General features: G+C 46.6%; 1 protein-coding gene across 1 annotated transcript in view; it reads left to right on the plus strand.

Moving 5' to 3' along the window:
• Positions 1-3657: 3657 nt before the first annotated feature.
• Positions 3658-26249, plus strand: part of cpm (carboxypeptidase M) — a 64532-nt gene continuing 41940 nt past the window's right edge. Inside the window, exons 1-3 of the mRNA XM_083632364.1 lie at positions 3658-3736; positions 4437-4656; positions 7610-7707. Coding sequence (XP_083488490.1) covers positions 4467-4656; positions 7610-7707 — 288 coding nt within the window. The 5' untranslated portion in view covers positions 3658-3736; positions 4437-4466. The remainder of the gene's footprint in view (positions 3737-4436; positions 4657-7609; positions 7708-26249) is intronic.

Below are 26249 nucleotides of genomic sequence, written 5' to 3' on the forward strand. Positions count from 1 at the left end.
GAAACTGCATGAAACTAGGTGCGTGAATTCATCTCATGATGATGATGCTTCGGTTTAAGTTTGGTGTAATTTGGAGCCAAAAATAATAATAAAATGTTAGCGTTTTTTTAACCCATAGATATATATAAAGCTGAGCTCCCTGTAGCAAGATGGCCGCCTGCGACGACGTCGCTCTCCATTGGCCGGCAGCGCGGGTAAGCTATCTAGCCTTTATATATATCTATGGGAAGAAGGTCCTTGCTGATCCAAGTCTGCGTGTGTGTGTGTGTGTGTGTGTGTGTGTGTGTGTGTGTGTGTGTGTGTGTGTGTAGAGTGCTGCCCCAAATCCCCAAAAAACCGACATACGAAATCAATTGAAACTTCAGCTCTCTCAACAATACATTCAAAATAAACTGGATTAAACAATATTCCATGCTACTTCTGGACTCATTCCTGCGGTGCTATAGGCTATACAGTAGGACCTCGCAAAGGCAAGGGTTTAAGTTGCTCGCTGTTATTGGCTGGGCATTATACAGCCGCAGGTGGACCTCTACACAATGTATCCCCCCAAATACGTCCCAGCACAGCCAAACAAAATATAAACAGCACCAAAATCAGGCAGGGGGCAGCGTCTGACCACAAACACATTGCCACAGTATTTAGTAGGGCTGTGGCGATTCACTTATCTCCCGATTCGATACTATCACGATTCTTGGGTGCCGATTCGATTTATATTGCGATTCTTAAGTATTGCGATTCTACGATTATTGCTATTCGATATTACGATTTATTGCGATTTTTGTTTATTTTTTTCTTTTCTTTTTTCAGTTTGTTTGCTTTTTTACACTAGATTAGAACATGGGAAAAGTTGAATCATACACTAGAGACTGTATATTATATCATGAGTAGGGCTGGGCGATATAGTTAAAAACAGGGGCGGACTGGGATCATAATTCAGGCCGGGCATTAGATACCAAGCAGGCCAGGCCGATATATGACGCGCGTGAAATTTGGGCCGTTTGAAGCCCAATTTGGGCCGTTTGAAGCCAGATTTGGGCCGTTTGAAGTCCAATTTTACAATGAGATGCACCCACTTTAACCCTGAAGTGTAATTATTACTTCAGACTAACTAATAAAGTAATAAAACCACTAGTAAACCAGTAGGCGGCGTCTGGCCTGCTGTTCAGTGAGTGGCCTGACTGCAAGCACCATTTTTTTTTTTTGCGATTATCGATTCCGGAATAAAAGATCGATTCAAAAAATCGTGACATTAAAAATCGCGATACTTAGGTGAATCGATTTTCCCCCCCACCCCTAGTATTTAGTGTGTTAGAGTTGATGTTTTTGAAAGGAAACTTTTCTATAAAGATAAAGAAAATGTTTTTCAATGAAATAGCATACCTTTAATATGACTCAGAATATAAATGAATCAGTGTTTTAATATGGAATATAAATGAATCGCTTTTGTTATGACTCAGAATATAAATGAATCGGTTCAGCTTGTTTACACCTCCAGGATCAAATTCACAGAGGGACATGGCCTTGGTTCCAATGGATGTGTTCTGTTGTGTTGTAGTTCCACTGGCGGCTGGCAGGTGGAGTCACCTGCCTGGCTAAACAACCTGCTAGTTAGGATCAGAGCGGGAGCTCTTCCAGAATCAGAGTGTTTATTCTCATCTCCACTCAGTCATACTCCTTATTTTAGAGACAGAGAAGAAAGGCGGATTGACGCGTCACACCTTAAACTCACACTGCATCTATACAGTCTGGCTTTTATGTAATGTTAAAGTTTTAGTTTTTATACTTACAGTATTCAATTTATTATCATTATTGTTTATTTCATTTTATGTTATTAACATTTTGCAGTTTACTATAATCGATTTATTTTGTGTAGTATTTAATCATTTATTTAAATTTGTATTGCTTGTATTATTATTATTATATTATCTTTCATTATTTATCTTTCATTATCTTAAAGGGACAGCTCAGCCTAAAATCCAAAATACATATTTCTCCTCTCACCTGTAGTGCTATTTATCCATCTATATCGTTTTGGGATAGTTGCCTGAGTTTTGGAGATATCGGCCGCAGAGATGTCTGCCTTCTCTTGAATACAATGGAACTGGATGGCACTCGGCTTGTAGTGCTCGGAGCGCCAAAAAAATACATTTGAAAAACTCAACAGCAATGTCTCTTTCCAGAAATCATGACCCCGTTACTCAATATAATGCACTTACTTTGTTGTGAGCAGTTTCATGTAGGAACTATTTTCTTTTGCAGTCTCAGGATAGCAGCTAGAGGGTGTAGTTTGGTCAAAAGAAAATAGTTCCTCCATGAAACTGCTCATAACAATGTCTGTGGATTATCTTATTAGCCAGTAAAACGGCACTGAATGACCAGTTTGATATAACTTTCAACCATGTCGAGTCATGCTTTTCCCATACAGCACAGCATATTTATAACGATATTGTAGCTCTAATATAACGTTTTTCTCTATGCGGGCAAACTGTCATGGCATTGTTTCCGGTAATTATTTCTGCTATTTCCGGTGTGAGCCAAGACAAAGAGTATATAGGGAGACAAGATAAGACGCTCTTCTGCTTCTTTTACAAGTGCGCATGCAGTCAATTTGCATTCGAACAAACTAGCGGATGCAATCTGCTGTCTTTCTTTTTTTAAATCAAGCAGCATGCTGTTTTGCCAGAAATCTGAGGGGTAAGTCCCCCTTTAAAGGATAAAACTGAGGCTGCAGAGGATGACTGACTCTATTTCACAAAGTCTTAAGGAAGCAGCTCTAACGATGCAAACACACTGGATTCGCAAGCGATGCCACGCGTAAATTCAGCTGGAGCAGCCAGTAGCGCTCTGTCTTGCTCCGCACCGGTCTCAACTTGTACTTCATGCCTGGCTCGCAGCTTGCGTCAAAAGACCAGACACGGAAACACACCGCCCGCTCGGTAACCAGTCTAGTCTGTTAACAAGGACAAAATTAAACTGCCTGCAGCCAGTGTGTCTGCACTGCAATCCTGTAATCCCTTTGAACCACTTTAATTTAATCTATAAAATAAAAGGTGCGGGCACCGGGTAGTGCTTCGGTAGATTCCTGTTCAGGAGGGAGGGGAACTGGGGGGAATAGCATGATCCTCCAACGCGCTACGGCCTGCCGGTGAAACTCCTCACTGTCAGATGAAAAGAACTGGTGACTGCACATGTATCGGCGGAAGCATGTGCTAGCTAGTCTACAACTCTCCCCAGATCGGCAGAGGGGGTGGAGCAACGACCGGGACAGCAAGGGGAATTGGACAAGTACAATTGGGGAGAAAACGGGGGTGTGACTTTTCCCCCACAGCGCCTGAAGGCAGCACAGCTCTCACCTTGTTTACTGAATGAATCATCAGTCACAAAGTTTCCTCTCTGTTTCTCATTCACAAACTTGTTGGGTCCCTCCCAACGCACACACACACACGCATGTGTGTGCACACGCACACAAACACACACGCATGCACACACACACGCACACACACACACACACACACACACACACACACTGTGTTGCCCAATAGAGAGCAGGGCCGGTCACTTCTCTATAAGCTCCGCCCCTCTCTGTATGAGCTGAGTGAGCGAGAGAGAGAGAGGCAGAGAGAGAGAGAGAGAGAGAGACTTGTCCTGTTTGCAGAGAGACAGTCTGGCCAAACTGTCTCACCCTCGGACCTGGAGTCATGTGCGGACTGAGAGCGACAGACAGGCAGACTGACAGGTAAGGTCCAGGACTGATCAGTTACTGACACTGTGACTTATCGATTAATGATAAGCCATATGGCTATAATAGATAATATTTCATAATAATAATCCTATAATAAAAACTCATGCAGAGTGTGTGTGTCTATGTGTGTGTGTGTGTGTGTGTGTGTGTGTGTGTGTGTGTGTGTGTGTGTGTGTGTGTGTGTATGTGTGTAGGTAAAAATGTGTTTTTTCATTTTTTACAGTAATACACCATAGCTTATTTGAACTGGATTTTCCACCATTCATTTTTCCATACATGTATATCCGTATAAATATTGTTTTACTTTGTCAAACCAAGCGATTCAGCTATACTGTATTTAGAATCAGGAGAGACCATAGAACATTTCACTCAGACCAAAACGTCTAAGTGACCAAAATGTCTCTCCTGATTCTAAATAGGATAGCTGAATCGCTTGGTTTGACCAAGTGTGACTAAATGTCTATGGAAAAATGAATGGCAGAAAATCCCTTGGATTATATGCCTAAACTGGAAGAAGGCCTGACTTTGGCTCTCTAAACTGTAGTATTATGTAAAGTGTCTGGAGGAGTGATTTCTTTTTTCACTTTCTGTATGTTCCTCCTCCAGGTGGCAGCAGTGATGTCACTTCCTATGTGTTCCTCCTCTAGGTGCCAGTGGCAGCAGTGATGTAATCTCCTGTGTGCTTCTCCTCCAGGTGGCAGCAGTCCTCCAGGTGGCAGCAGTGATGTCACTTCCTGTGGCAGCAGTGTTGTCACTTCCTGTGGCAGCAGTGATGTCAACTCTCCTCCTGAGTGTCACTGCAGCACTGGAGTTCCGTTACCACGACAATGGAGAGATGGAGCGTTACCTGCTGCAGGTCAACGCCTCGTACCCTGACATCACACACCTGTACAGCATCGGCCAGTCTGTCAGAGGTACACACGCGCACACGCTCACTGCTGCCCATATGAAAAGGTGGGAAGCTTTCTGGGGCCCAGCCGCTAGGGGGCCCATTATGCCGCCCACAACCGCGTCGCAAATGAATGTCTTTCAGAGGCTATAGCGGCGTCATTTTTTAGCGGTGCAGCCACTTCTATAACTGACTTTGTGTGTCCTTCCCTACAAAACTAACCAAAACTGAAGTTACAACATGTACATGCGAGTGTTTCTGCCATTGTTGGAATTTTGTATTTTGGGTGACAGGCATCCACATTCTCCATTTACTGTCAGCATTATGGCAAATAGGCGAATCTCCCAAAATGTTGGCGTATCCCTTTAAGCCTATCAGTAAACAGCAAATGGGCACATAGGGGCATAAGCAGTAGAACTCAGGCGATAGATACACTGAAGTTGTTACAAGCAAAGCCCTATTCGCACTGGATAAGTATTATCTGGGGACCTCCGGAATTATCCCCTGATGTCTGCGTTTCGAATTTACTGACATTATCACCCGGCTGTCAAGCCTCTGAGACAAGGTATCCATTGGTACCAACCATGTCATGCTAGCTTGTCTGGAAGAGGCTAAATAACGCTCTAAATCTATTTTTTTTTTACCTGTTTGAACATGACTGACTGCTACTTTACTGACTGGGTAGAGGTGTGCATCAGAACACTGCAGTTTAAGTGAGGAGAAGAACTTCATTCAATCTGTGAGAGCTAATCTGATACACACACACACACACACACACACACACACACACACACACACACACACACACACACACACACACACAGCTAATCTGAGCTAATCCAGGACACCACCTGGCATGGATCCATGTGAGTGAGTGAGTGAGTGAGTGAGTGGGTGAGTGAGTGAGTGTGAGTGTGTGTGTGTGTGTGTGTGTGTGTGTGTGTGTGTGTGTGTGTGTGTGTGTGTGTGTGTGTGTGTGTGTGTGTGTGTGTGTGTGTGTGTGTGTGTGAGAACGGTTGTTGTTTTATACCTTGCTAAACGGTCATGTCGATCCCATAGCTAGACATGCCCCCTACTGTGCATGTAGACCGCAGGTACCGTATTACCCAAATGTTGGCCCAGGCTGCAGGAGGGTAGCAGGGCGTTATTGGAAGCAGGCTTATATTAGAGACAGACCTTTGTTTCTCCTTGCCTCTGTTTGAGAAGTACATTTGCTCATATTTTAGTTCCGGAACTCCATACACATCCCACATTCGCAATATCAACACAGTGTTTCCCATACATAAAGGAATTTGTGGCGGGCCGCCACAAAAGGATTTTGACCGACCAAAAAAATAAAATAAAACAGTGCACCTGAACGCAACATGCAAGATACCCGCTGAATAAGAATCCAATAAATGTTCATGTCATTCTGGCCAATACTTCTGTTATAGCATTTCAGTCTGGAATATGGAATATCTTTCAATAATCTATGATTTAGCTGCTAAATTGTCAAATACCGCCATCTGCTCGCTACCCAGGCACTTACGTATGTACTTAACCTAACTAACTTAACCTAACTAACTATCCGGTGTACACAACATTGTCAGCCTAAACTCCGTCTGACACCCCAAAAACCTACAATCCGCTACAGAAAAATGTATATTGTTTGTTTATTAACTGGCCCCTCGCCTTCTATCATTTCACGAAAGTGGCAAAGCAAGTTGAGTATCCCTGACCTATAGGGAGAAATTTAGTTTGTCATTGTAAACCCACAGCACAGTAATGATGACATGTTCTTCATAGATCTAGCCTTTTAATTTAGCTCTTAAGCTTTCTCAAAGTACACCAAATTCATGCATTTTACTTTAAAATGTTTAAAAAAAATCTTGCGGGGGGGCATGCCCGCGCACCCCCCTAGGGGGTCTGTGGTCCCCCACCACAAATACTCACAATCCTGTGGGAAACACTGCAACACATACAAATCTTTCAAACAGACTATGAAAACATGGTTAAAAGAAAATCAGGTGTGTGAACACAACCATTAGCCCTTGTCTGTCTGCTTGCCCTTCCTGCATGTCATATAATTGTTAGTGTTTATCTTGACAGATTGTGTCTTGTCCCGCCCCTCTCTTGTCATGATGCTGCATGGGTGCATTGTCTATCTACAAGATACAAGATACTTTTATTGCCACACAACCAGGTTGGTGGTATTTAGTTTCAGTACAGATATAATAGCACTGAAATAACATGAAACAGCACATGACAGGACATGGATACATTTAGACATTTACACAATTACCACCAGGGCCGTAGCTAGCTATGAGGACGGGGAGGTCCGGACCTCCCCTAATATTTCAGCCTGCCAAAAAAAAAAAAAAAAAAAAAAAAATTTTTTTTTTTTTTTTTTGCAGGCCAGGCCAGGCCACTCACTGAACAGCAGGCCAGGCGCCGCCTACTGGTTTACTAGTGGTTTTATTACTTTATTCAGGTTTAAAGTGGGTGCATCTCATTGTAAAATTGGACTTGGCCCAAATTGGGCTTCAAACGGCCCAAATCTGGCTTCAAACGGCCCAAATCTGGCTTTAAACGACCCAAATAGGGCTTCAAACGGCCCAAATTTGGCTTCAAACGGCCCAAATTGAGCTTCAAACGCTGAATAATGACATCACAACAGTATAATCCTAATGTTGATTTAAAATGATATATTACTCTAAATATGGCTTAAAAAGGGAGGAAAAAAACCTCAATTTTTTTTCTAACGGGCGCCGCCAAATCCGCCTCCCCTTGCTGGACCTCCCCTATTTCGGAACCCTGGCTACGGCCCTGATTACCACTTTCCCGAAAACCGTCCGCACAGGAGCCTTGAGGAGGGGCGTGTCGGCTGATTTGACGTCACTTTTCCGCACGGACACTCACTCGCCGATGCGGGAAGCATAATTCCAGTTTAAGCATAGTGTGAAAAGCCTCAACAGTCTGTCTGTCTGTCTGTCTGTCAGGTCAGGAGTTATGGGTTCTGGTTCTGGGTATCAGTCCACAGCGTCACACCGTCGGCATCCCGGAGTTTAAATACGTCGCTAACATGCATGGAAATGAGGTGAGCTCACACATGCAGACACACACACACACACGCACGCACGCACACGCGCGCACACACACACACACACACACACACACACACACACACACACACACACACACACACACACACACACACGCACACTCATTAGCTTAAATTGCTGATTCTGTCAATTAACATAAACAAACATTCTAAAATCTGCTCGGGGACAGTTTGGGGAAGGTGGTGAGAAAGTGAGTTTGGAGCCTGTGGACATTTAGTTAGTTGATAATTATTTTATTTAAAGTAGGGCCTAAGTGCACTTCAGACACACAAAGAGAAGATCTACTGCACCAAACAGAGGCAGTGCCGACAATAACATTAGTGTTAAATAAATGCTTATTTAAAGCAGTTACAGGGAACTTTTAATGGGTTATGAAACAATCTAAATATGCCTCACATCATGTAAGTTGTGAGGCATCAAATGAGACCTTCCATCAGCGAGGAGATAGTGTTTCTAAATGGAGTACCGCAGGGATGATGTAGGCCAGAGTTTTTCAAAGTGGGAGGCGGGCCTCCCCAGGGGGGCTCCAAACCATTTCAGGGGAGGCTCAGTGAATGGAAGTAAAAAAAATATTCATATAATATTTTTTTATATAATAAATATAAATGCCTTCAGACACTTTTCTATGTATTTGGTGCAGTCTGAAGTACAGTATGTCAAACAACAATGTCAGGTTATCTGGGCTCAATTGCTGAGTGTTTATGGGATCAAATGAGATCATCACGATCCAGTAAGCTTCCAGGAATTGAGTGAGGGGGCCACCTTCTTCCAAGCTTTGTCTGGGGAGAGGCCCACAATGTCAGACTTTGAAAACCCCTGATGCCTGATTTTTGTAGGCCAACCCAGAAGTTAGCATCGCCTGGTTCCTCGTCTGGAAGTCAATGGGATTTCTGTACATGGGGATTTTGGTTAGATGCCTGAAATAAGGTCTGTGGTTAACAAAAGTTTATGAAACACATACCTTTGTGTTCAGCAAGATAATCTTCACAAATGAACACCACTTTGATGATTTTTGGAGCGTAAATTTGATCGCCAAAAATCACGATTTTCAGAAAACGCTTCACAAATTATAAAAATTGTCCTCATTTGTGAAGATGATCGAGGGACAAGGGAATCGGGTGATGCTAACTTCCGTCTTTTAGGACTCATTCCTGTGGTACTCTATGCCTGTGAGCTGACCGGGCACACCGTCCATCATGTGTAACGGGTTGTTATTTTTGTTCTGGCCAGCAAATACAGCAGTGATGTCAACCTTATGCAGTAGGCTAAATCAAACAGCGGAGGAGGCTCTCTGACTCAAAGAAGCCCTGCCTGGCCTGCGGCTGGTCAGATAGCCCGGTGGAGACAGCGGGAGGAGTCGCGGTGTACAGGAAATAGAGAGCCAAAGTCAACTAAACGTACTGCTTCAGCATACGCACCAAGAGATTTCATCCGCCATTATTTTCGCATAGATATTTTGTAAAATGCTTATAAAAAATAGTTTTACTTGGTCAAACCAAGCGATTCAGCTATAAGGAGAGACCATAGAACATTTAAAGGAACACTCCGCCCATTTTCAACCAGCTTTGTATCATTACAACATCAGTAGTATATCAGAAAACTGTAAACGGTTTTGAAGTCTGTCATTTAATTTGACAGTTATTGAGTGTTAAAGTGTGGACCAATGACATCACTGGTCCACACTAACTCAACTTAATAACTCATTAACTCAAATCAACTCTCAAACTGTAAACGGTTTTGAAGTCATTCATCTATGACATAACTGTCAAATTAAATGACAGACTTCAAAACCGTTTACAGTTTTCTGATATACTACTGATGTTCTAATGATACAAAGGTGGCTGAAAATGGGCAGTGTTCCTTTAACTCGGACCAAAAAAACAATGTTGATTTTTTTTTATCCACCCTTTTTTTAACGTTTTAGTCCGAGATAAGTGTTCTATGGTCTCTCCTGATTCTGAATATTGCTGAATAGCTTGGTGTGACCAAGTAAAGCAATTTCTATAAGCATTTTACAAAATCTCTGGTGTGCATGCTGAAGCAGGAAGTGACGTCGACTTTGGCTCTCTGTGCAGTTTTAATTCAGGGCGAACACTGCCGCTTTTGTCCACAAGCGCCGCTACAATCAACACAAAGTGAAAGTTCCTCATAGCTGCAAGGAAAAGCAACAGTGAGCGGGTTTGTTTTGATAAAGCTACATTAGCCTCGATGCTAACGTTAGCTTCCAGTTGAGTTTTGAGAGCTTGCTAACAGACTCAATAGACCCTTCTCACGGGGGCCATTTTGTGTCGAAAAGGCAGGGTAAACACAGGTGCAAGCAAAACACTAATGAGGGTTTCAAACTTCCATGATTGGAATTTGGAAACCCTCATAAGTGTTTTGCTTGCACCTGTGTTAATTCTGCCTTTTCAAAACAAAATGGCCCCTGTGAAAAGGGTCTATCTGCACAGTTCTCACAACGAGGAAGAGAGGGCGAGCGAGAGAGTGAGGGCCGAACCAATCATCACTCCTCATGCCTAAATCTCCTTCTGGCCATTCTGGTTTTTTTACTACTCTGCATCTGATTGGGTTGGGTTTAGGCATGAGGAATTATAATTGGTTGGCTACTGGTTCTCTCACTCGTCCCTCCCTTCCTCATCATACACACAAAGACTAATGGAGAGACACATGCCGTTTAATCTGGACGTGGGGAGAGACAGTATTAGCAGCTACAGTATCTATAGCCAGGCTGGCTAACAAACCTGACAAGAGTCAGATAAACAAATGGGATTAAAATGTGCCAGACGATGGTTTTATACGGAAGAGACAAAGCTACATTCAACAGCAGCAGACAATAGTTCTGGATACTTAAGTGCTAATGTTAGCATTGTGCCAGCATCCCTATAATGTTAGCTAGCACTCTAGCACTCAGTATCTTTGGTTATCTTGTAAAAAAAACAACTCTGCTAACGTTAAACCAGATTTGGGGAATAACGTTACTCAGCATGGAATTCAAGATAGCTAAATTATGTGTTGTTGACAATCTGACTGTGCTGTCTATTAGCTAAGGTCGCTTTCACATATAAGCTGGTGGACTCAGTGTGATTCGGGGGGGTGAAGTTGCAACATTGTTGCGATTTTCATTTGGCTCGGTTCGCTTTCACACAGCAATTTGTCACAAGCACCAAACTTTCTAAACAATGTCGCGTGGTCGAAACAGTCACTCGTCTATTGGACAGAATAGAGAGGGGAAATCCCCCCCTCTCTTCAGCCGGGCTTTTAGCCTGGCTGTGGGCTGACTGAACAACACAAGTGAATCCACAAAACACGGACATGGAGCAACACCACCTGCGATATTGGGATTTCTGGTTTTACTATCAAATAATTATTTAACAAGAATGTGCCGAATATGAGCAGCAGATGAGGCAGCAAGCTGTTGAACATTTCATTCTGCAGATGAGAGTAGCCTACGTACCGAAGGAGGTAGGCAACCCGGGGCCAGCTGTTGATAAATGTGATGTTGTTATGACGACGTATGTCACAACGCAGCGCAGGTACTGTACACGTGTGCACGCCGCAGTGTTTGTTTTGCTCCCTTCTACCGTCTTCTACTCATGATGCACTGCATGAGTGCATGAGATGCACTGGCGCTCTTGTGTTTAGTCCAGGTTGCTTTCACACAACAAACGAACCACGCCAGGGTTCACTTGGAAGCGAACCGAGACCCACGTTTTCAAGCGCGCCAGAGTTTGTTTGTTTGTTCCGCAACAGAGTTCGTTTGCGGTTTCACACCATCCCCAACGAACTGAACTATCCGAGGAAACGAACTCTGGCGCGGTTAAAGCGGACTAAACAGCTTATATGTGAAAGCGACCTAAGATGCCCTAGCTGCTAGGGCATCTTGGCAGCCAGTCTGCTTAGCTCAGATTGCTGTAAGGAAGTGAGCCAGTTTGTTGTTGTTTTCAGTGTGTTTGTTCCTAATGCCCCAAACGCACTGGGAGCGTCTGACGCTTGCATTTTGAAGTCCACCCTTTGTTTTAAACGGCCAAACGCGCACCAAGAGCGTTCTGACAAGCTGCCTTGACGCCTGTACTCTGAACCTGTTTCGATTTTGGAGGGTCAAATGAGGACCCAGCAATGATCAGAACGCTCTCAGCTCTCCCTCCCCCCTCTCTCTCTCTGCATGGCCACTTTCATCCCCATTGCTCCACAAACAAATCTCACAGCAGTTTAAATATAGCAGCAAGCATGTAAAATATAATGCTACACTATAGCAAGACTGTCCGAACAAATCTTGAATGCTCTTCCAAACACATCGGCTACCAAAATATATTTCCCTGCATGTCATTTTGCAGACCAGCACACATTTAATATCTGGTGGGTGTTTTTGTCCAAACGTTTAAATTGTCCACAATTTTGTTTAGCTTTTTAAAATTCTCAATTCTGCGATTACATCCATATTCTGTTATCACAGAAACTGTACTAAACCTTAACTCTTTCCCCGCCAGGGTTTCTGACCATTTTCAGTGATTTTTCGGGACCCACAGAATATTTTCTTCTATGACTATGTATACACGGAATATCCCAAAATACAGAACAAAGCCTCTACTTTCATGGTGTTTCTGCCTCCTTCCGTTGTTTAGTTATCGACACTTGAATGTAGGTCGTTTTCACCGAAAATGCCCGTCTCACCAGGAAGCTGAGAAAAACGCCTTTTTGTACAGTGACGCGAGGGAAAGATTCACCCCGCACTAGAGAGTGGGCAGGGCAGGTCACACTCTCATCTTGCCCGTGGGGCTGGTGCTTCCTGGTGCTCGATGTGTGGAGGTCTGGGGGCATATTTGACGGCTGAAATGTACACTTAACTATGTGAGGATTCACAAAGAAAAAAAAATCTAACTGACAGGAGAAGTGATTGGTGTGTGTTTACCAGCTTCTGGTGAAAGAAATCCTTCAGCGTTGAGTCACTGTCACGAGCCCGTGTGACAACGCGTCAAGCCTGGGGGAAACGGCACATTGCACCGCTTTGAGGCACTAGGCTGAAGGTGTTTTATGAGCTTCCTCGATGAAGGGAGATTGTTGCAGAGAACGCTTGCTGGTTTTACTTCGTTTCGAACTCAAGCTCTCACTAGTGCCTTAAACGCTGCAACGCAGCCCCATGGAAGACTGTTATTTTGCTCCAAAATTACTTTTCATTAAAACCTGACCACCCACCCGTAGGTGGCGTGGTACCCCCTGGGACTGACACGGATCCACGTGACTATGTCACGTCCTGCCAGCCCAGGGAATAATCCTTCCGCTTTCTTCCAGCCGCTGTGAAGACGTGTTTTGTGAAAGCTCCACGGTTAAAGGAGTTAGCTCTATTACATAGCTTTAGATACTAGGCTCGTTCCGGCTGACTTGCCCACCTCAAGAGGGTCGCGTGGACGGGATAAAGCAGGCTTCGGAGACCCGACCCTGTACCCTTCACCCTGCGGCGTCGGAACAAGTCATCTAAAAAGCTAAGAGTATCTTCCTTAGTTAACTGTTGTTTAGCTGCCGCCGTGCAGCTGATGTGAACGTTTTCCCCGGCGGGGTAACGTTAGGCTTGAGCGCCGACTCAGGTCTGCACTCATAACTATAGCTAGGTTGCACACGTGCAGAATAGCTTGTACCGTTAGCACTAGAACAACAGGCTAAATAGCACAGTCTTCACAGATAGCTAGCTGGCATCCGTGCGGTTGCTTCTGTTGCTAGGTACTTTAGGAACGCCGGCTTTAGAGCGCGCGCGTTAGATAGTTAGCTAGTTTGCTCAGTGCAGCTAGCTTGGACTACCTTGTAGCACTCCAGCTATTGGCTGCGTCCCCAGACAGGGTAACGCACCCGGTTATTGTGGCAGATAGCTAACGTGCACACGTGCAGTTAGTGTCTGTGTGCTAAGCACTCCAGCTCTTACCGTTGCAGGCTTAGCTTGCACGTTAACCTCGCTTTTCCTGTTAGCAGAGAGAGGGGGGAACAGCTAGGTGCTGTATTAGCTGTGAGGCTACGCTGGCCGGTTACGACCGGCACAATTAATTTGATGTGCTACATAAATGTAGTGGAGCTTTTATTGGCGTCGGCCCCGAACGGGGCACTCTGAGATTTTAGCTGGGCGATTCGCTAGCTAGGTGAGCTCGCCCCGCACGTTGTGTGGGCCGCTTCTCTCAGTACTTACGCCATCTTAGCCAGCTTGCTTGTCTGCTAAGTGTTGCTTGCCTCGTGCAAATAGCATCTACTAGATTGTAACTCCCTCTGAGGAGTTTCTTCTGAGATTGACTAGCTTCGCGGGCCGCTGGCCTTTGCTTGCGGTCACGCTTGCTTCCCCGTGTTACTCAGGGTAGAGACTCGCTGCACCGGCTTGTACGCAGGCTTGTGTTAGCGCACGCTTGTCTCTCAGTGCTTATGCAAGCTTAGCTAGTGGCTTCCACGTCTGTTCTCTCGGGTTAACAGGTTGTGGGTATTGGTGCCCCCCCTTCGGGATGGGCTATTGCCGCTTACGTTACCATTGCATGCGCACGTTCGCTAGCCTCCGGGTTGCTTACTGTCTAGCCTTTCCTTCTTGCTAGCCTGCTAGCTTGCTTAAGCAGTACTCCCGCTAATAGGGTGCGCCCTGCGGGAGCTTGCTATTAGTGGTTAGCTCCCTGCTTCCTCTTGCTACTGAGCAGGGAAGGTCAGGGAGGGGATGGGCCGTGTGTAAAACTACTTTGGCCGAGTATGAATCGGCACGTTAAGTGCGTGTTCTGCCTTCGGCACGAGCACGCTGCACAGGCGCCTTGAACCCTCGGTCTTGTCCGCAGCTAAGCTCTTGAGAGCTGACCAAGGTCCGCTCTCAAAGAAGTGTGAAAGCTAGCTTGCCTTGCATAGGTGCAGATAGCAATATTTAGTACTGTTTAGCACAGAACGATAGTATTTGCAGATAGCTGGCGTGCACCCGTGCAGCTAGTATCTGTGTGCTAAGTACATTGGGCGCGAGCTACCTCCGCTACAATAGACATACTGCTCCTTGCTGGCGCTACGCGTCCAGCAGGGCTTACAGCTCGCCAAGGTCTGGGCTCAGTGCCAGCCTTTGGCTTGTAGCTCTAAGGACAAGCCCACCGCCCTTGGTGCCCAAGGCACGGGGTGGTTGGGAGCTCTCCATGGGTCACACTCCCTTGTTGGGGCGCTCCCTGCAAGTGCAGGGAGCCTGGCTGGGGGCACAGCGCACCTTGGTCCATGGCCACGGCCTGGCCTCGGTTGGCAGCGCCCAGGTCAAGCCCACCGGTTGGCTCGCCAAGGCTGGGCTTAGTTCCAGCCTGCGGCTTGTAGCTTTAGACCCACCGTCCTCAGTGCCCAAGGCCCGAGTTCGGTCGGGAGCTCGCCCAGGGTCTCATACCCATCATCTAGGCTCGCCTTGGTCCATGGCTACGGCCTGGCCTCGGCTAGAGGCTCCTAGGACAGCCCACCATCAATGGCACCGACGGCTCTTGCTGGTCGGGAGCTCGCCTGGGGGCCGCACTGTCGGACAAGTCCACGTGCGGCCGGTCTCGAGAAAGAACGTTACCTCCGCAGTCCCCCCAGCCTGCGAAAGGCGCACGACAGGGGGGGGGGGGTTACTTCGATACTACAGCGTGTCAGTAGGCGGAGCTAAGAAGTTCTCCCCCAGCATGCACAGCTTCTACGGAACTGTCCATGCGGCGGGGGGGCGTAGCCTCTCACGTCCCGCCCCCCCATCAGGGCACCGGATCGAAAGGTCCCGGTGCCCAGCAATATGCTCATGACTATACTTTCAGGGATCATTTCTATAGTTTCTAACTTGAGAAATGTGTTTCTAAAATGTTCAGTCTCGCTATCCACGATGATGAGATGGTGATACTCTTTTCTGAGCGCGAAGCGGGCAGAGAGACTTGATTCAGTTCATATGCTCTCTGCTTTTGATGACCGTTCACTGTCTCCTATGGGGACATTGAGGAAGAGAGTATGATCGGAGTAGTAGAAAAAAAGGGCGGCTGTAGCTCAGGAGGTAGAGCGCGTCGTCCACTAATCGCTTTGGATAAAAGAGGTCGGTGGTTCGATTCCCGGCTCCTCCAGTCTGCATGTCGAAGTGTCCTTGGGCAAGACACTGAACCCCAAAAATTGCTCCCGTTGGTGTGCCAGCAGCACCCTGCGTGGTAACCTGCCGCCATCGGTGAGTGGATGGGTGAATGCACCTACTGGCTGTAAAGCGCTTTGGATAAAAGCGCTATATATAAATGCAGGCCATTTACCATTGAAACGGGTTCCGCTCCTTTGGCCACAAGAGACCATCTTGTCCAACAGGCTCGATGCCTGGGAGCATCTATGTTCCCCGTCCCCATTACGGCGCACCCTCCAGAGGGGATACGCGCTACAGTTTGCCCACCCACGTTCGATGGGACCCCCGATCTGGCCGTGGAGGAGGAGGCCATGGACGGCTCCATGCGTCCAAAATTGGACCTTCGGCGTCTCAACAAGACGCTGAGGAAGTCCCGTCCCGAATGCTCTCTTCCCCGCCTGTTCAAGTTGAGACAGGGGGATTTCTTACTTCCAGGGATCTGGAAGGTGCGATCTTCCATGTCCACATGGTCAGGAGACACAGGAAATACCTGAGGTTCTCCTTCCTGGGGAAGGCTTACGAGTTCTGTGGCTTGCCATTCGGCATGTCTTTGAGCCCGCGAACCCTCACGGTGTGCGTGGAGGCAGCCGTGGCTCCCCTCCGCGCGAGGGGGATCCGCGTCTTCCTATATCTCGACGACGTTCTCTTAGCGGCCGACTCGAGGGTCCGTGCCGCGGAACATACCAAGGTGGTGACCGATCACCGGCAAACCTTAGGGTTTTTGGTGAACTGGCAGAAGAGTTGCCTCGTCCCAGCGCAGGCGGCGACCTTCCTGGGGCTCGAGCTATACTTCCTGCGAGCCTTTCGCCAGAGCGACAGGCTCGCACGGTTCGGACAGCAAGCCAAGGACGTTAGGTCTGTGCCCTCGGTGTCAGTGCATCAGTGCACAGTGATGTTGGGCCTGATGGCCTCAGCACTGCATGTGCTCCCGCTAGGGAGGCTACACATGCTCTCGTGGTCCAAATATGGTTCTCAGGCTTCGCCTGGACTCGGCCGGGGACCGTCATCGCAGGGTTCCTCTGACAGGTCAGGCCTGGCCGGCGCTGGCTATATGGGCGGACCCCCGTTACCTCTCGAGAGGTACTCGGTGGGGCCCTGTCCCGCTCAGGAAGGTGATTCGCACAGACGCCTCCCTCTGGGGAGGGGGTGCGATTTGCGGGCGTTTTTCGGCGAACGGCCGGTGGGAGGCTCAGGAGCTTCGCCACATAAACGTGCTAGAGCTGAAGGCGATTCGCCGGGCTCTGCCTCAGGACAAGCCCACCATCAATGGCGCCGTGGGCCCATTGTTGGTTGGGAGCTCTCTTGGGGACCGCACTGCCGGACAAGTCCGCGTGCGGCCAGACTCGAAAGAGAACGTTGCCTCCGCAGTCCCCCCGGCCTGCGGAGGTAACACTTCCAGCGGCTCACACATGGGCACCATGTGCTGATTCGCTCGGACAATAGGGCAGCGATCGCCCACCTGAACAAACAGGGCGGTGTGCGGTCGGGGGCGCTGAACCATAGCGGGGATTCACCTGTGGGTGTATCCCCGTCTCCTTCCAGTGTCAGCGGTCTATCTGCCGGGACGGCGGAGTTACGACCGGCCTGCTGTCTCGAGGCAATCCCTGTTATACGGAGTGGTGCCTCCACCCTCGGGTGATGGAACAGGTTTGGGCCAGGGTTGGTCGCGCCTGCGTCGATCTCTCGCATCGCGGCACGCGACACACTGCCCACTGTGGTTCTCGATCCAGGAGGACAGCCCCCGTTAGGTCATGACGCGCTAAAAGCGCACGCGTGGCCGAGGGAGGGGCTCTATGCGTTTCCCCCGACCCCCCCTGATCCGTCAGGTGTTGGACAGGGTGAGGGAACAGCGCCTCCGGCTCGTTTTAGTCTGTTTGGCACAGGCAGACATGGTTTGCGGACCTGGTCTCCCTGGCGCAAGATCCGCCCTGGGCATTGCCGGTACGGGCCGATCTCCTATCCCAGGCAGGGGGGGAGGTGTTCCACCCCTCCCCAGGCAGGTGGAAGCTAGCGGTCTGGCTCCTGAACCGGACCAGTTGCTAGCCCAGGGCTTGCCTGATAATGTACCGTAGATGCACTATGCAGCAAGTAAGGGCGTGGATCCAGTGAACTGCAGTGTGCGACCAGTTCTCTGTTTCCTTCAGAGCCTGCTTGACGCGGGTCAGTCCCCGCAGTCGTTTAGGGTGTACGTTGCCGCGATTCTGCTTGCCATAGGGGAATTGAAGGGAGCCCCGTGGGGGCGTACCCTTTGGTCTTGCGCTTCATGAAGGGGGCGCGTAAACTGCGCCCGCCGTCGCGGTGCGTTTTTTCCCCCAAATCGGACTTGGTTACGGTGCTGGACGGGCTAACGGGTCATCCGTTTGAGCCCTTGGACTCCGCCGATTTAAGGGTTCTGTCTTTAAAGACCGCGCTGCTGCTGGCCTTGTCGTCAGGAAAGAGAGTTGATGACCTGATTGCCCTCTCGGTGCAGCAGGCCTGTGTGGTAATGATGGGCGCAGGGTTACGTTGCGACCTAACCCGGCTTACCAACCTAAGATTATTAATGTCAGCTTTAGGTCTATGGTCATAGACTTATCAGCATTCTGTCCCCCGCCGTTCAGTTAGAGACGGGTGAGGAGAGACGTTTGCTCATGCTGTGCCCCGTAAGGGCGCTCTCGGCCTATGTGGCCAGGACGCGTTCTTTACGCATTACAGATCAGCTGTTGGTTTGCTTTGGGCAAAGGGCCCAGGGCGGACCCCTTTCCAAGGATCGCTTATCACACTGGATAGTGGAGGCGATCGCGTTGGCATACTCTGCCGTGGGCAAGGTTCCCCAGGAGGGTATCAAGGCGCTTTCTACGTGAGGTGTTGCGACATCCTCTGCGTTGGTGCGCGGTGTGTCGGTGGAGCACATGTGTGCCGCGGCCTCATGGTCCTCTCATCACACTTTTGTCAGGTACTACAGTCTCGACGTGTCCGGTTCGCAGTTCGCGCACGCGGTGCTGTCGGTGGCAAGAAAGTAGTATCGTTGCCACTCTAATATGTCAGATGGTTAGGCATAAACGTTGCCATATGGCCGTGGTTCACCGGTGCCTTTCGGGTCGCCCTGTGGGGTGCTCCCGGCAGCAAGGTCGGTTGAATGGAGGCACTAGTGAGAGCTTGAGTTCGAAACGAAGTAAAACATTAGGGTTGTGCTACAACCCAGGTTTTACGAGTGAGAACGAGAGCTCTCACTACCCAGCCTTGCTGTGTCGATGCGTCACGGGGTGCGTCGGATCTCAGCGGGCTGGAAGAAATTAGAGTGATTATTCCCTGGGCTGGCAGGACGTGACGTAGTCACGTGGATCCGTGTCAGTCCCAGGGGGTACCACGCCACCTACGGGTGGGTGGTCAGGTTTTAATGAAAAGTAATTTTGGAGCAAAATAACAGTCTTCCATGGGGCTGCGTTGCAGCGTTTAAGGCACTAGTGAGAGCTCTCGTTCTCACTCGTAAAACCTGGGTTGTAGCACAACCCTAATGTTTTGTGGGGCAATAACTCGCGGGCCACTATACGAGCATAGTAGCACTTCATAAGGTGGCCAAGAGCGCCATCTATCACATGGCGGTGAAAAGACGGGTTGATGTGAAAACACGTCAATGGCCGGGAATGTTTTTTTTTTTATACAGACATACAGATATTAAAGGATTAAAACAGTACAACGCAGCAGTTTACATTGAGTTGGGAGGTTGAGTTTAGCTAGTGTGTAATGTGACGTGAGATAACAGCAGGTAAGGTTTATAACAAGGGCAGTTACTGAGTAATGAGGGTGAATTAAGAGGTAGGGGGAGTAATAAATGGTTATGATGGTGATAGCGGTGATGAGAATAGAGAATGTAGATTCATTTATTATTTTGGGGTTATGAGTTGGCAGTGCAGGGGCTCATCTAGTGGCCGGCGGGTACCGGGCCCACCCCCAGGTCAGGCCAACATACACGAGTGGCACAGCAGGGGTTCACGGCCGCAAGACCCAGAGGCAGAAAAACAAGAGCAGACGACGGGTGATCAAACAAACAAAAATGAACGGTAAGGAAGGACAGAGAACACAGGTTAAGCTTCAATGACGATATTTACAGGAGGTACACTTCTTAGTTAATTTTATTATTTTTAAGGAGAGTGAAAAGAGTGAAAGTGTTTTTTTGTAGGGGAGCCACAGTAGCCTGATATTCAGACTGAATCGTCAACTCAAACTCATTTGCTCTTCTAGTCTGAAATTGCAGTAACTTCAGAGGATTTCTATGAGGGGGCGGGCTTCGGGTTTCCCTAACCAATCACTAGAGACCAAAGCATCCACAGCAACCACCCGGCAGCAGTCTTGCGAGATCGCTGCCTGATGGAGCTAAATCTCTCTGCGCTCCCTGGCTAGCACACCAGTCGGAATAACGGATTTGGGACCGCAATAAAACATGAGACGACTTGGAAGTGAGCGAGGATGTAGAGCTGAAGTGGTAAGTTCTGAAAATATGTCTCATTCCAGCATCAGTTGTACTGCGGTTGTAAAGCGCTAATGTTAGCGCTCACTAATGCTAACATTAGCATAGCACAGCTGCCTTTCATAGACGTTAGTCCAACTTAGTTGCTGACTTCTCCAAGTCCTCACTTTTGTTTGGTCCATGTAGCCTTTGCTAGGAGACGTGTTTCATACAACTCCTCTGGGCTGGCCAACCTAGTCACAAGCACAAGCTAACGTAGCTAATGCTAGCTGTTTGTCACCAACACTTATGATGCTTTTTCTTGGGTTTGATTTTTGTAACCTTGTTTAAAAAAAACAGCAACATGTTTTAAACAGCTAAAACGCCTAATGCTATCACTGCTTCAGGCTATCTCTGCTTTGGCCACAGCTGTGTCTGTTTCTGTTGTGCATGACTGAAAACAGCGTTAGCCAATCAGTGCCCATGATTGGATTTTCAACCTGAAAAAAAGCTTTTGCACATGACGATGCCAGACCAAGAACAGCCAAATCCTGTGGAGTGGGCGCGGCTTCGAAGGTCTGGAGTAGTGATGCACGGGCCGCAGTTATAACCGCACTGACCGCGGATATCCCGCGGTCAGGTAAAAATAAACATTCTGATTAATAGCGGATGCGTTGCGGGTGGGTGAAATTATGTATCATTAATGAGGAAAATTAATATTAATTACGTTCTCTAGTCTATGAATGTATTTTAAGCTTCATTTTTCATCAGGCAGAGTGTTAGCCGTCTATTGTGTGATAGCAGGACCCCCGAAGGACCCAAGACAGTGGTAAACAAGAGCCATGCGCTATGTGAAGGTATATTTCTCCTCTCTTGCTCCATATATGGTCAATGATGTCACCAGAACCTCACAGGGGACTCCGCTGAAGACACATTGGAGAGAGAAGACGCGTTCGTATTTTCCCATATGATGAGGCCAATCCATGGAATCCAAAACTAAACTTAAAGCTATAGCATTCGTTAGCTTAGTAAGCTACATGAAGACAAGTGCTGACTGGACATACAGTATGGAAGTTTATTTGGAGTCCTAGCTGCAGCGATCGCACTGTAAGTACGTTAGGTCTCCCCAAAGTGAGACTCGCTCCTTTTTTTTTTTTCCAAAATGTTTTTATTTACAATTTGTTATCTTTACAATACATACAGACAAAACAACAACACCAACAACCACACCTCTGCTCCTCCAATTTGTACATAGGTAATCTTAAACCATATAATTTATTTTTATTTTTATTAAACGTCATACAGGTAAAGAAAATAAATAAAAACAAGGTATCAAAAAGACATTCTAGCTTCAGGAACTGCACTGCCATCACAAAACCTAGTTATGCTTGATCATCTGCTAAATTTAAATGACCAACATAACTAATGAATGGCATCCAAATATCTTCAAATATATGCGCCCCTATCGTTGCATCAGCCTATAAACTGCGCTGAGCGCCCAGCGCAGCGCAGATCAGTGGGCGTGGACCAGCCCACTCGATATCTTGGTGTTGGCGCTACACGCAGCCTAAATCATTACAACCACGCCTTTTAAGCGTAAAATTATGCACTATCTGCTCATTGGGTAAGTGCAGTAAATGAATCACATGCTTCACTTTTCAGCTCCAATTCCACGGAGCGATCCAGTCCGGCTTCAGAAAAGCCGAGGGCTCTGATCTCCCCCCCTCCCTTTTATCCCCTCTGTGTCTCCATATATAGGCTATTATTCCATATTATTCTCAAACCAATCTAACTGCAGTTTAAATACTGCAAGTATGTAAATACGCTACACTATAGCAAGATCAAAGTGAAAAGAATGTTCTAAACGCATCAGCTAGAAAAATATAGCCTATCCCTATATGATGAGATTAATTAGATTGGTGAAAGTTTGTCCAGAATGATATTGTTTTCTCTCCCCTGCTGCACAGGTAGGATGATGCACATAAATATAGCCTACATTATGTAAAGTCATTGCAGAAATGTGTTTTCATTGTAAAACTAAATGTGAAGTAGGGCCAATTTATTGGAGCAGACATCACAGTATAGCACATGACAGTAGAAGCGTGTTACGCTGTCACTTATCTAAATCACGTTAAATCGACAAGGGATATATATAGGCCCAGGATGACATATATGTTTCCCATAGGGTTGTGTTTGGATTTCGCGATTTTATTTTGTCCAATAAATGTTCTACAATAGCATGTTGTGGGAACATTACACATTATTTAGATCTATTTCGATGTACCTTTCTATCTATTTAGGCTAATTTCGATGCGATTTATTATCAAAATGGATTAGCCCAATGCATGCTGGGAGATTTCACATGTCTGGCTGTTGCAGGGAAGCCATACAGTGAATGTTTGCCCAGAATTATCTCGTTTTGTACGGTAGAACAACTTATTTTTTCTGAGAGAGAGAGAGAACCGGCAAACTTTTTTTCAAGCAGTCATATTGTGTCAGACTGATGAGCAAGAGAGAGGGAGTGACACAGAGAGAAGGGACAGAGGAAAGGGCAGAGGAGCGCTCCGCGCAACCAGCACACTGAATAGGCCTGGTTTTCAAAAGCACAAAGCGCTAAATTTACGCTAGGTGGGAAGATATCATTAGGCCGGTATTTAAGGCCGAAATGCCCATTCTCGCCCATTCTCGGACTGCGCCACGCCCATTTCGCCTAAAGCGCATTTGGGGGCCTAAAGCCATGTTGATATCTTCCCGAGGCAGGCGCAAGGCACGTTTTTTTGCGTGTAAGGCCAGTTTTTGCGCCGAAGGCCTGTGGGAGAATAGGGCCCATGTTGTTTAGCTTTCAATATGTAAGTAATTTTTTCTAGTGGAAGGTTTGACAGCATCTGTCTAATCCATTGAGTTGAGCTTGGTCTGTGAACCATTTTCCACAACAATGCAATACATTTTTTGGCATTGAGCAAACCGAGATCTATAAATTTCATTTCACTTTTACTATAACTGTGATTCTCTGGGTATAAACCTAGCAGAAAATGCTTGGGGTCCAAAAAAACTGGTTTTGAAATAATCTCCTCGATCATACTTCTTACCTCTTCCCAGAATAGCTGAATTTTTCTACATTGCCAAATGCAATGAAAGAGAGTTCCTCTTTCCTCTGCACATTACATATGTCAGGTATGTTTTTGTTATATCGATTTACATCCACTGGGGTCACATACATCCACATTAACCATTTGTATTGTATCAATTTAAGTCGTGAATTTATAGATAGAATATGAACTTCCTCACAAGCTGTTTCCCAATCTTCCTCTTAAATTTCAAGTTCTAAGTTTTCCTTCCAAGCATTCAGTTTATATCGTGAGTTCTCAGATGAGCGAGATGTAAGTAAACAATAAAAACCTGATATGATTCCCTTTCTCAGACTGTCACCTGTCATCATTTATTCTAAATTTGTATGTAGGGGTTTGGTCAATATATTGTTTTGATTTGCTCTAACAAAATTTCTAATCTGAAGGTATTTGTAGAAATGCCTTCTATTAAGATCAAATTTACTCTCCAGCTCTTCAAAGGACATCATAACATCTGAGTCTGGCAGATAAAGGTCTTTGATAGTTTTAAGTCCCTTAGAATCCCATGTTTTGAACGTTGCATCTGCCCTTCCTGGTACAAAAAATTGATTCCCCCATATTGGACTAAATTGAGACAACAAATGTGGTTCATTTAGATATTTTTTAACATCATACCATACCTTTATATGTTTTACAATTGGATTTTTTGTTCGTTTCTTTAATTTTTTAACTGTATCTGAATATATATATAAGGGAAGAGGTGAGACTCGCTCCTTATAGCGTTGTGAAATATTGGGTGCACGGTGGGCGCGGATCTATAAATAGTAGGAAATAATTTGCACGGATTTATGGCGGGCGGATGTTTCATGCATACACGCGGATTAAGGTGGCATAAAAGCTCATCCACGCATCTCAAGTCTGGAGCCAGGCTGGAGCCACAGTGGATCACCCCCAGACCCGCTGGAGGGGATCGGTCCACCCAGGGTTCGAATTGGACCATGGGTCCTGGGGGAGCCAAATTTTTTGAGGGGTTCACTTTTTGAGGGGTTCACTTTGAAGCAAATTAATTGACGCAATTTGGCAACATAACGGGTCTCAATATAAATAAACAAATGTATCATTTGCTCCTCTTTTAGAACGGTGCTTGCTGGGTTAAAGACCATGTGAAAAACATTCTACTAGCCGTATTGGATGATCGAACTCATTTATTAATCAGAGTAAAGAAAAGCAGCAAGGGGACACACAGGCAATGTTTTTTCTGCTCAAAACACCCCTTCAAGAATCCTGTATAACCTATACAATCAATATGCTGTAAAATTCAATATTAATTAACAAAAAATATTTCTAGAATAATGTTTCTAAAATAAATACCCTGAGTCAAAAATAAAGCTTTTTCAGTAGGCCAATATATTAGGTAACTTGTAGCCTAATTGCTCTTTTGTGTGCCAAACTGTCTCGATGCTTGTAAAGTTTTTTACGCAGGTTATTCTGTGACACACTACTGACCTCTCCACTCATCCATTCTTCTGACATATGGGCCCCTATCGTTGCATCGGCGCAGTTTCTAGGCCGAGCGGCAGGCGCAGATCAAAGCAGTGGGCGTGGACAGGCGCACTTGATATCGTCGTGCTGGCGCTAGATGCAGCCCAAAGCATTACAACCACGCCTTTTAGGCGTAAAATTATGCACCGTCATGCTCATTGGATAAGTGCAATAAACGAATGGCACGCTTGCCTTTTTAGCTCCAATTCCACTGGTCCCGCAAAACCAGACGAAACCCAAGCCTCTGATCCCCCCCCCCCCCCCCACCTCCCTTCATCCCGTCTGTCTCCATATATCGGCTATTATTCCATATTATGATGCTTCTCAAACCAATCTAACTGCAGTTTAAATAGCCTACTGCAAGCATGTAAATACGCTACACTATAGCAAGATCAAAGTGAAAATAATGTTCTATGCATCAGCTAGAAAAATATAGCCTATTAGATTGGTGAAAGTTTGTCCAGAAAGATATCATTTTCTCTCGCCTGCTGCAGGAAGGATGATGCACATAAATATACCCTACATTATGTCAAGTCATTGCATAAATGTGTTTTTATTGTAAAACTAAATGTGAAATAGGGCCAAGTTATTGGAGGGACATCACAGTATAGCAGATGCCATTAGAAGCGCGTTCCGAAGCGCGTTCCGCTGTTACTTCTCTAAATCACGTTAACTCGACAAGGGGTATATATAGGCCCAGGAGGACATATATGTTTCACATAGGGTGGTGTTTTCATTTCGATGTTTTATTTGGTCCAATATTGAAATGTTGACAATGGCAGGCTGTGTTACCATTACACATTAATTTAGAACTACCTTTTATATCTATTTTGGCTCATTTGGTGGCTATTTAGTAGCGAAATGAAGAAACACAATGCATGCTGGGAACTCAGAGAGAGAGAGAGAGAAGGGTGACAGAGAAGAAGCAGTGAAGGCACAGAATAGGCCTGCTTTTCAAAAGCGCAAAGCGCTAAATGTAGGCCAGGTCCCAAGATATCACTAGGCTGGTATTTAGCGCCGACACGCCCACTTTGGGACTGCGCCACGCCCATTCGGCCTAAAGCGCATTTGGCAGCCTAAAGCCTATTGCTATCTTGCCGAAACAGGCGCAAGGCATGTTTTTTTGCGGTTAAGGCCCGTAATAGCGCCGATGGCCTGTGGGAGAATAGAGCCCAAGTACTCCATTTACCCTTTCGGATTGCAGCAGGCTTTTTGCAGCTTTGCACACAGCACATCCTAACTTTTTATTTTTGGTGAAGAGCCATGGATTTCTGTCTCTCCACCCACTCCATCGCTTCTTTGTCCAGTTGAAAGGTGGGTCTGTGCACAGCACTGTGTCTGTGGTGGGGGCGGGGTCCGCGGGGCCGTCTG

The sequence above is a fragment of the Poromitra crassiceps genome (genome assembly GCF_964638095.1).
Source record: "Poromitra crassiceps genome assembly, chromosome: 2".
NCBI classification, from domain to species: Eukaryota; Metazoa; Chordata; class Actinopteri; order Beryciformes; family Melamphaidae; genus Poromitra; species Poromitra crassiceps.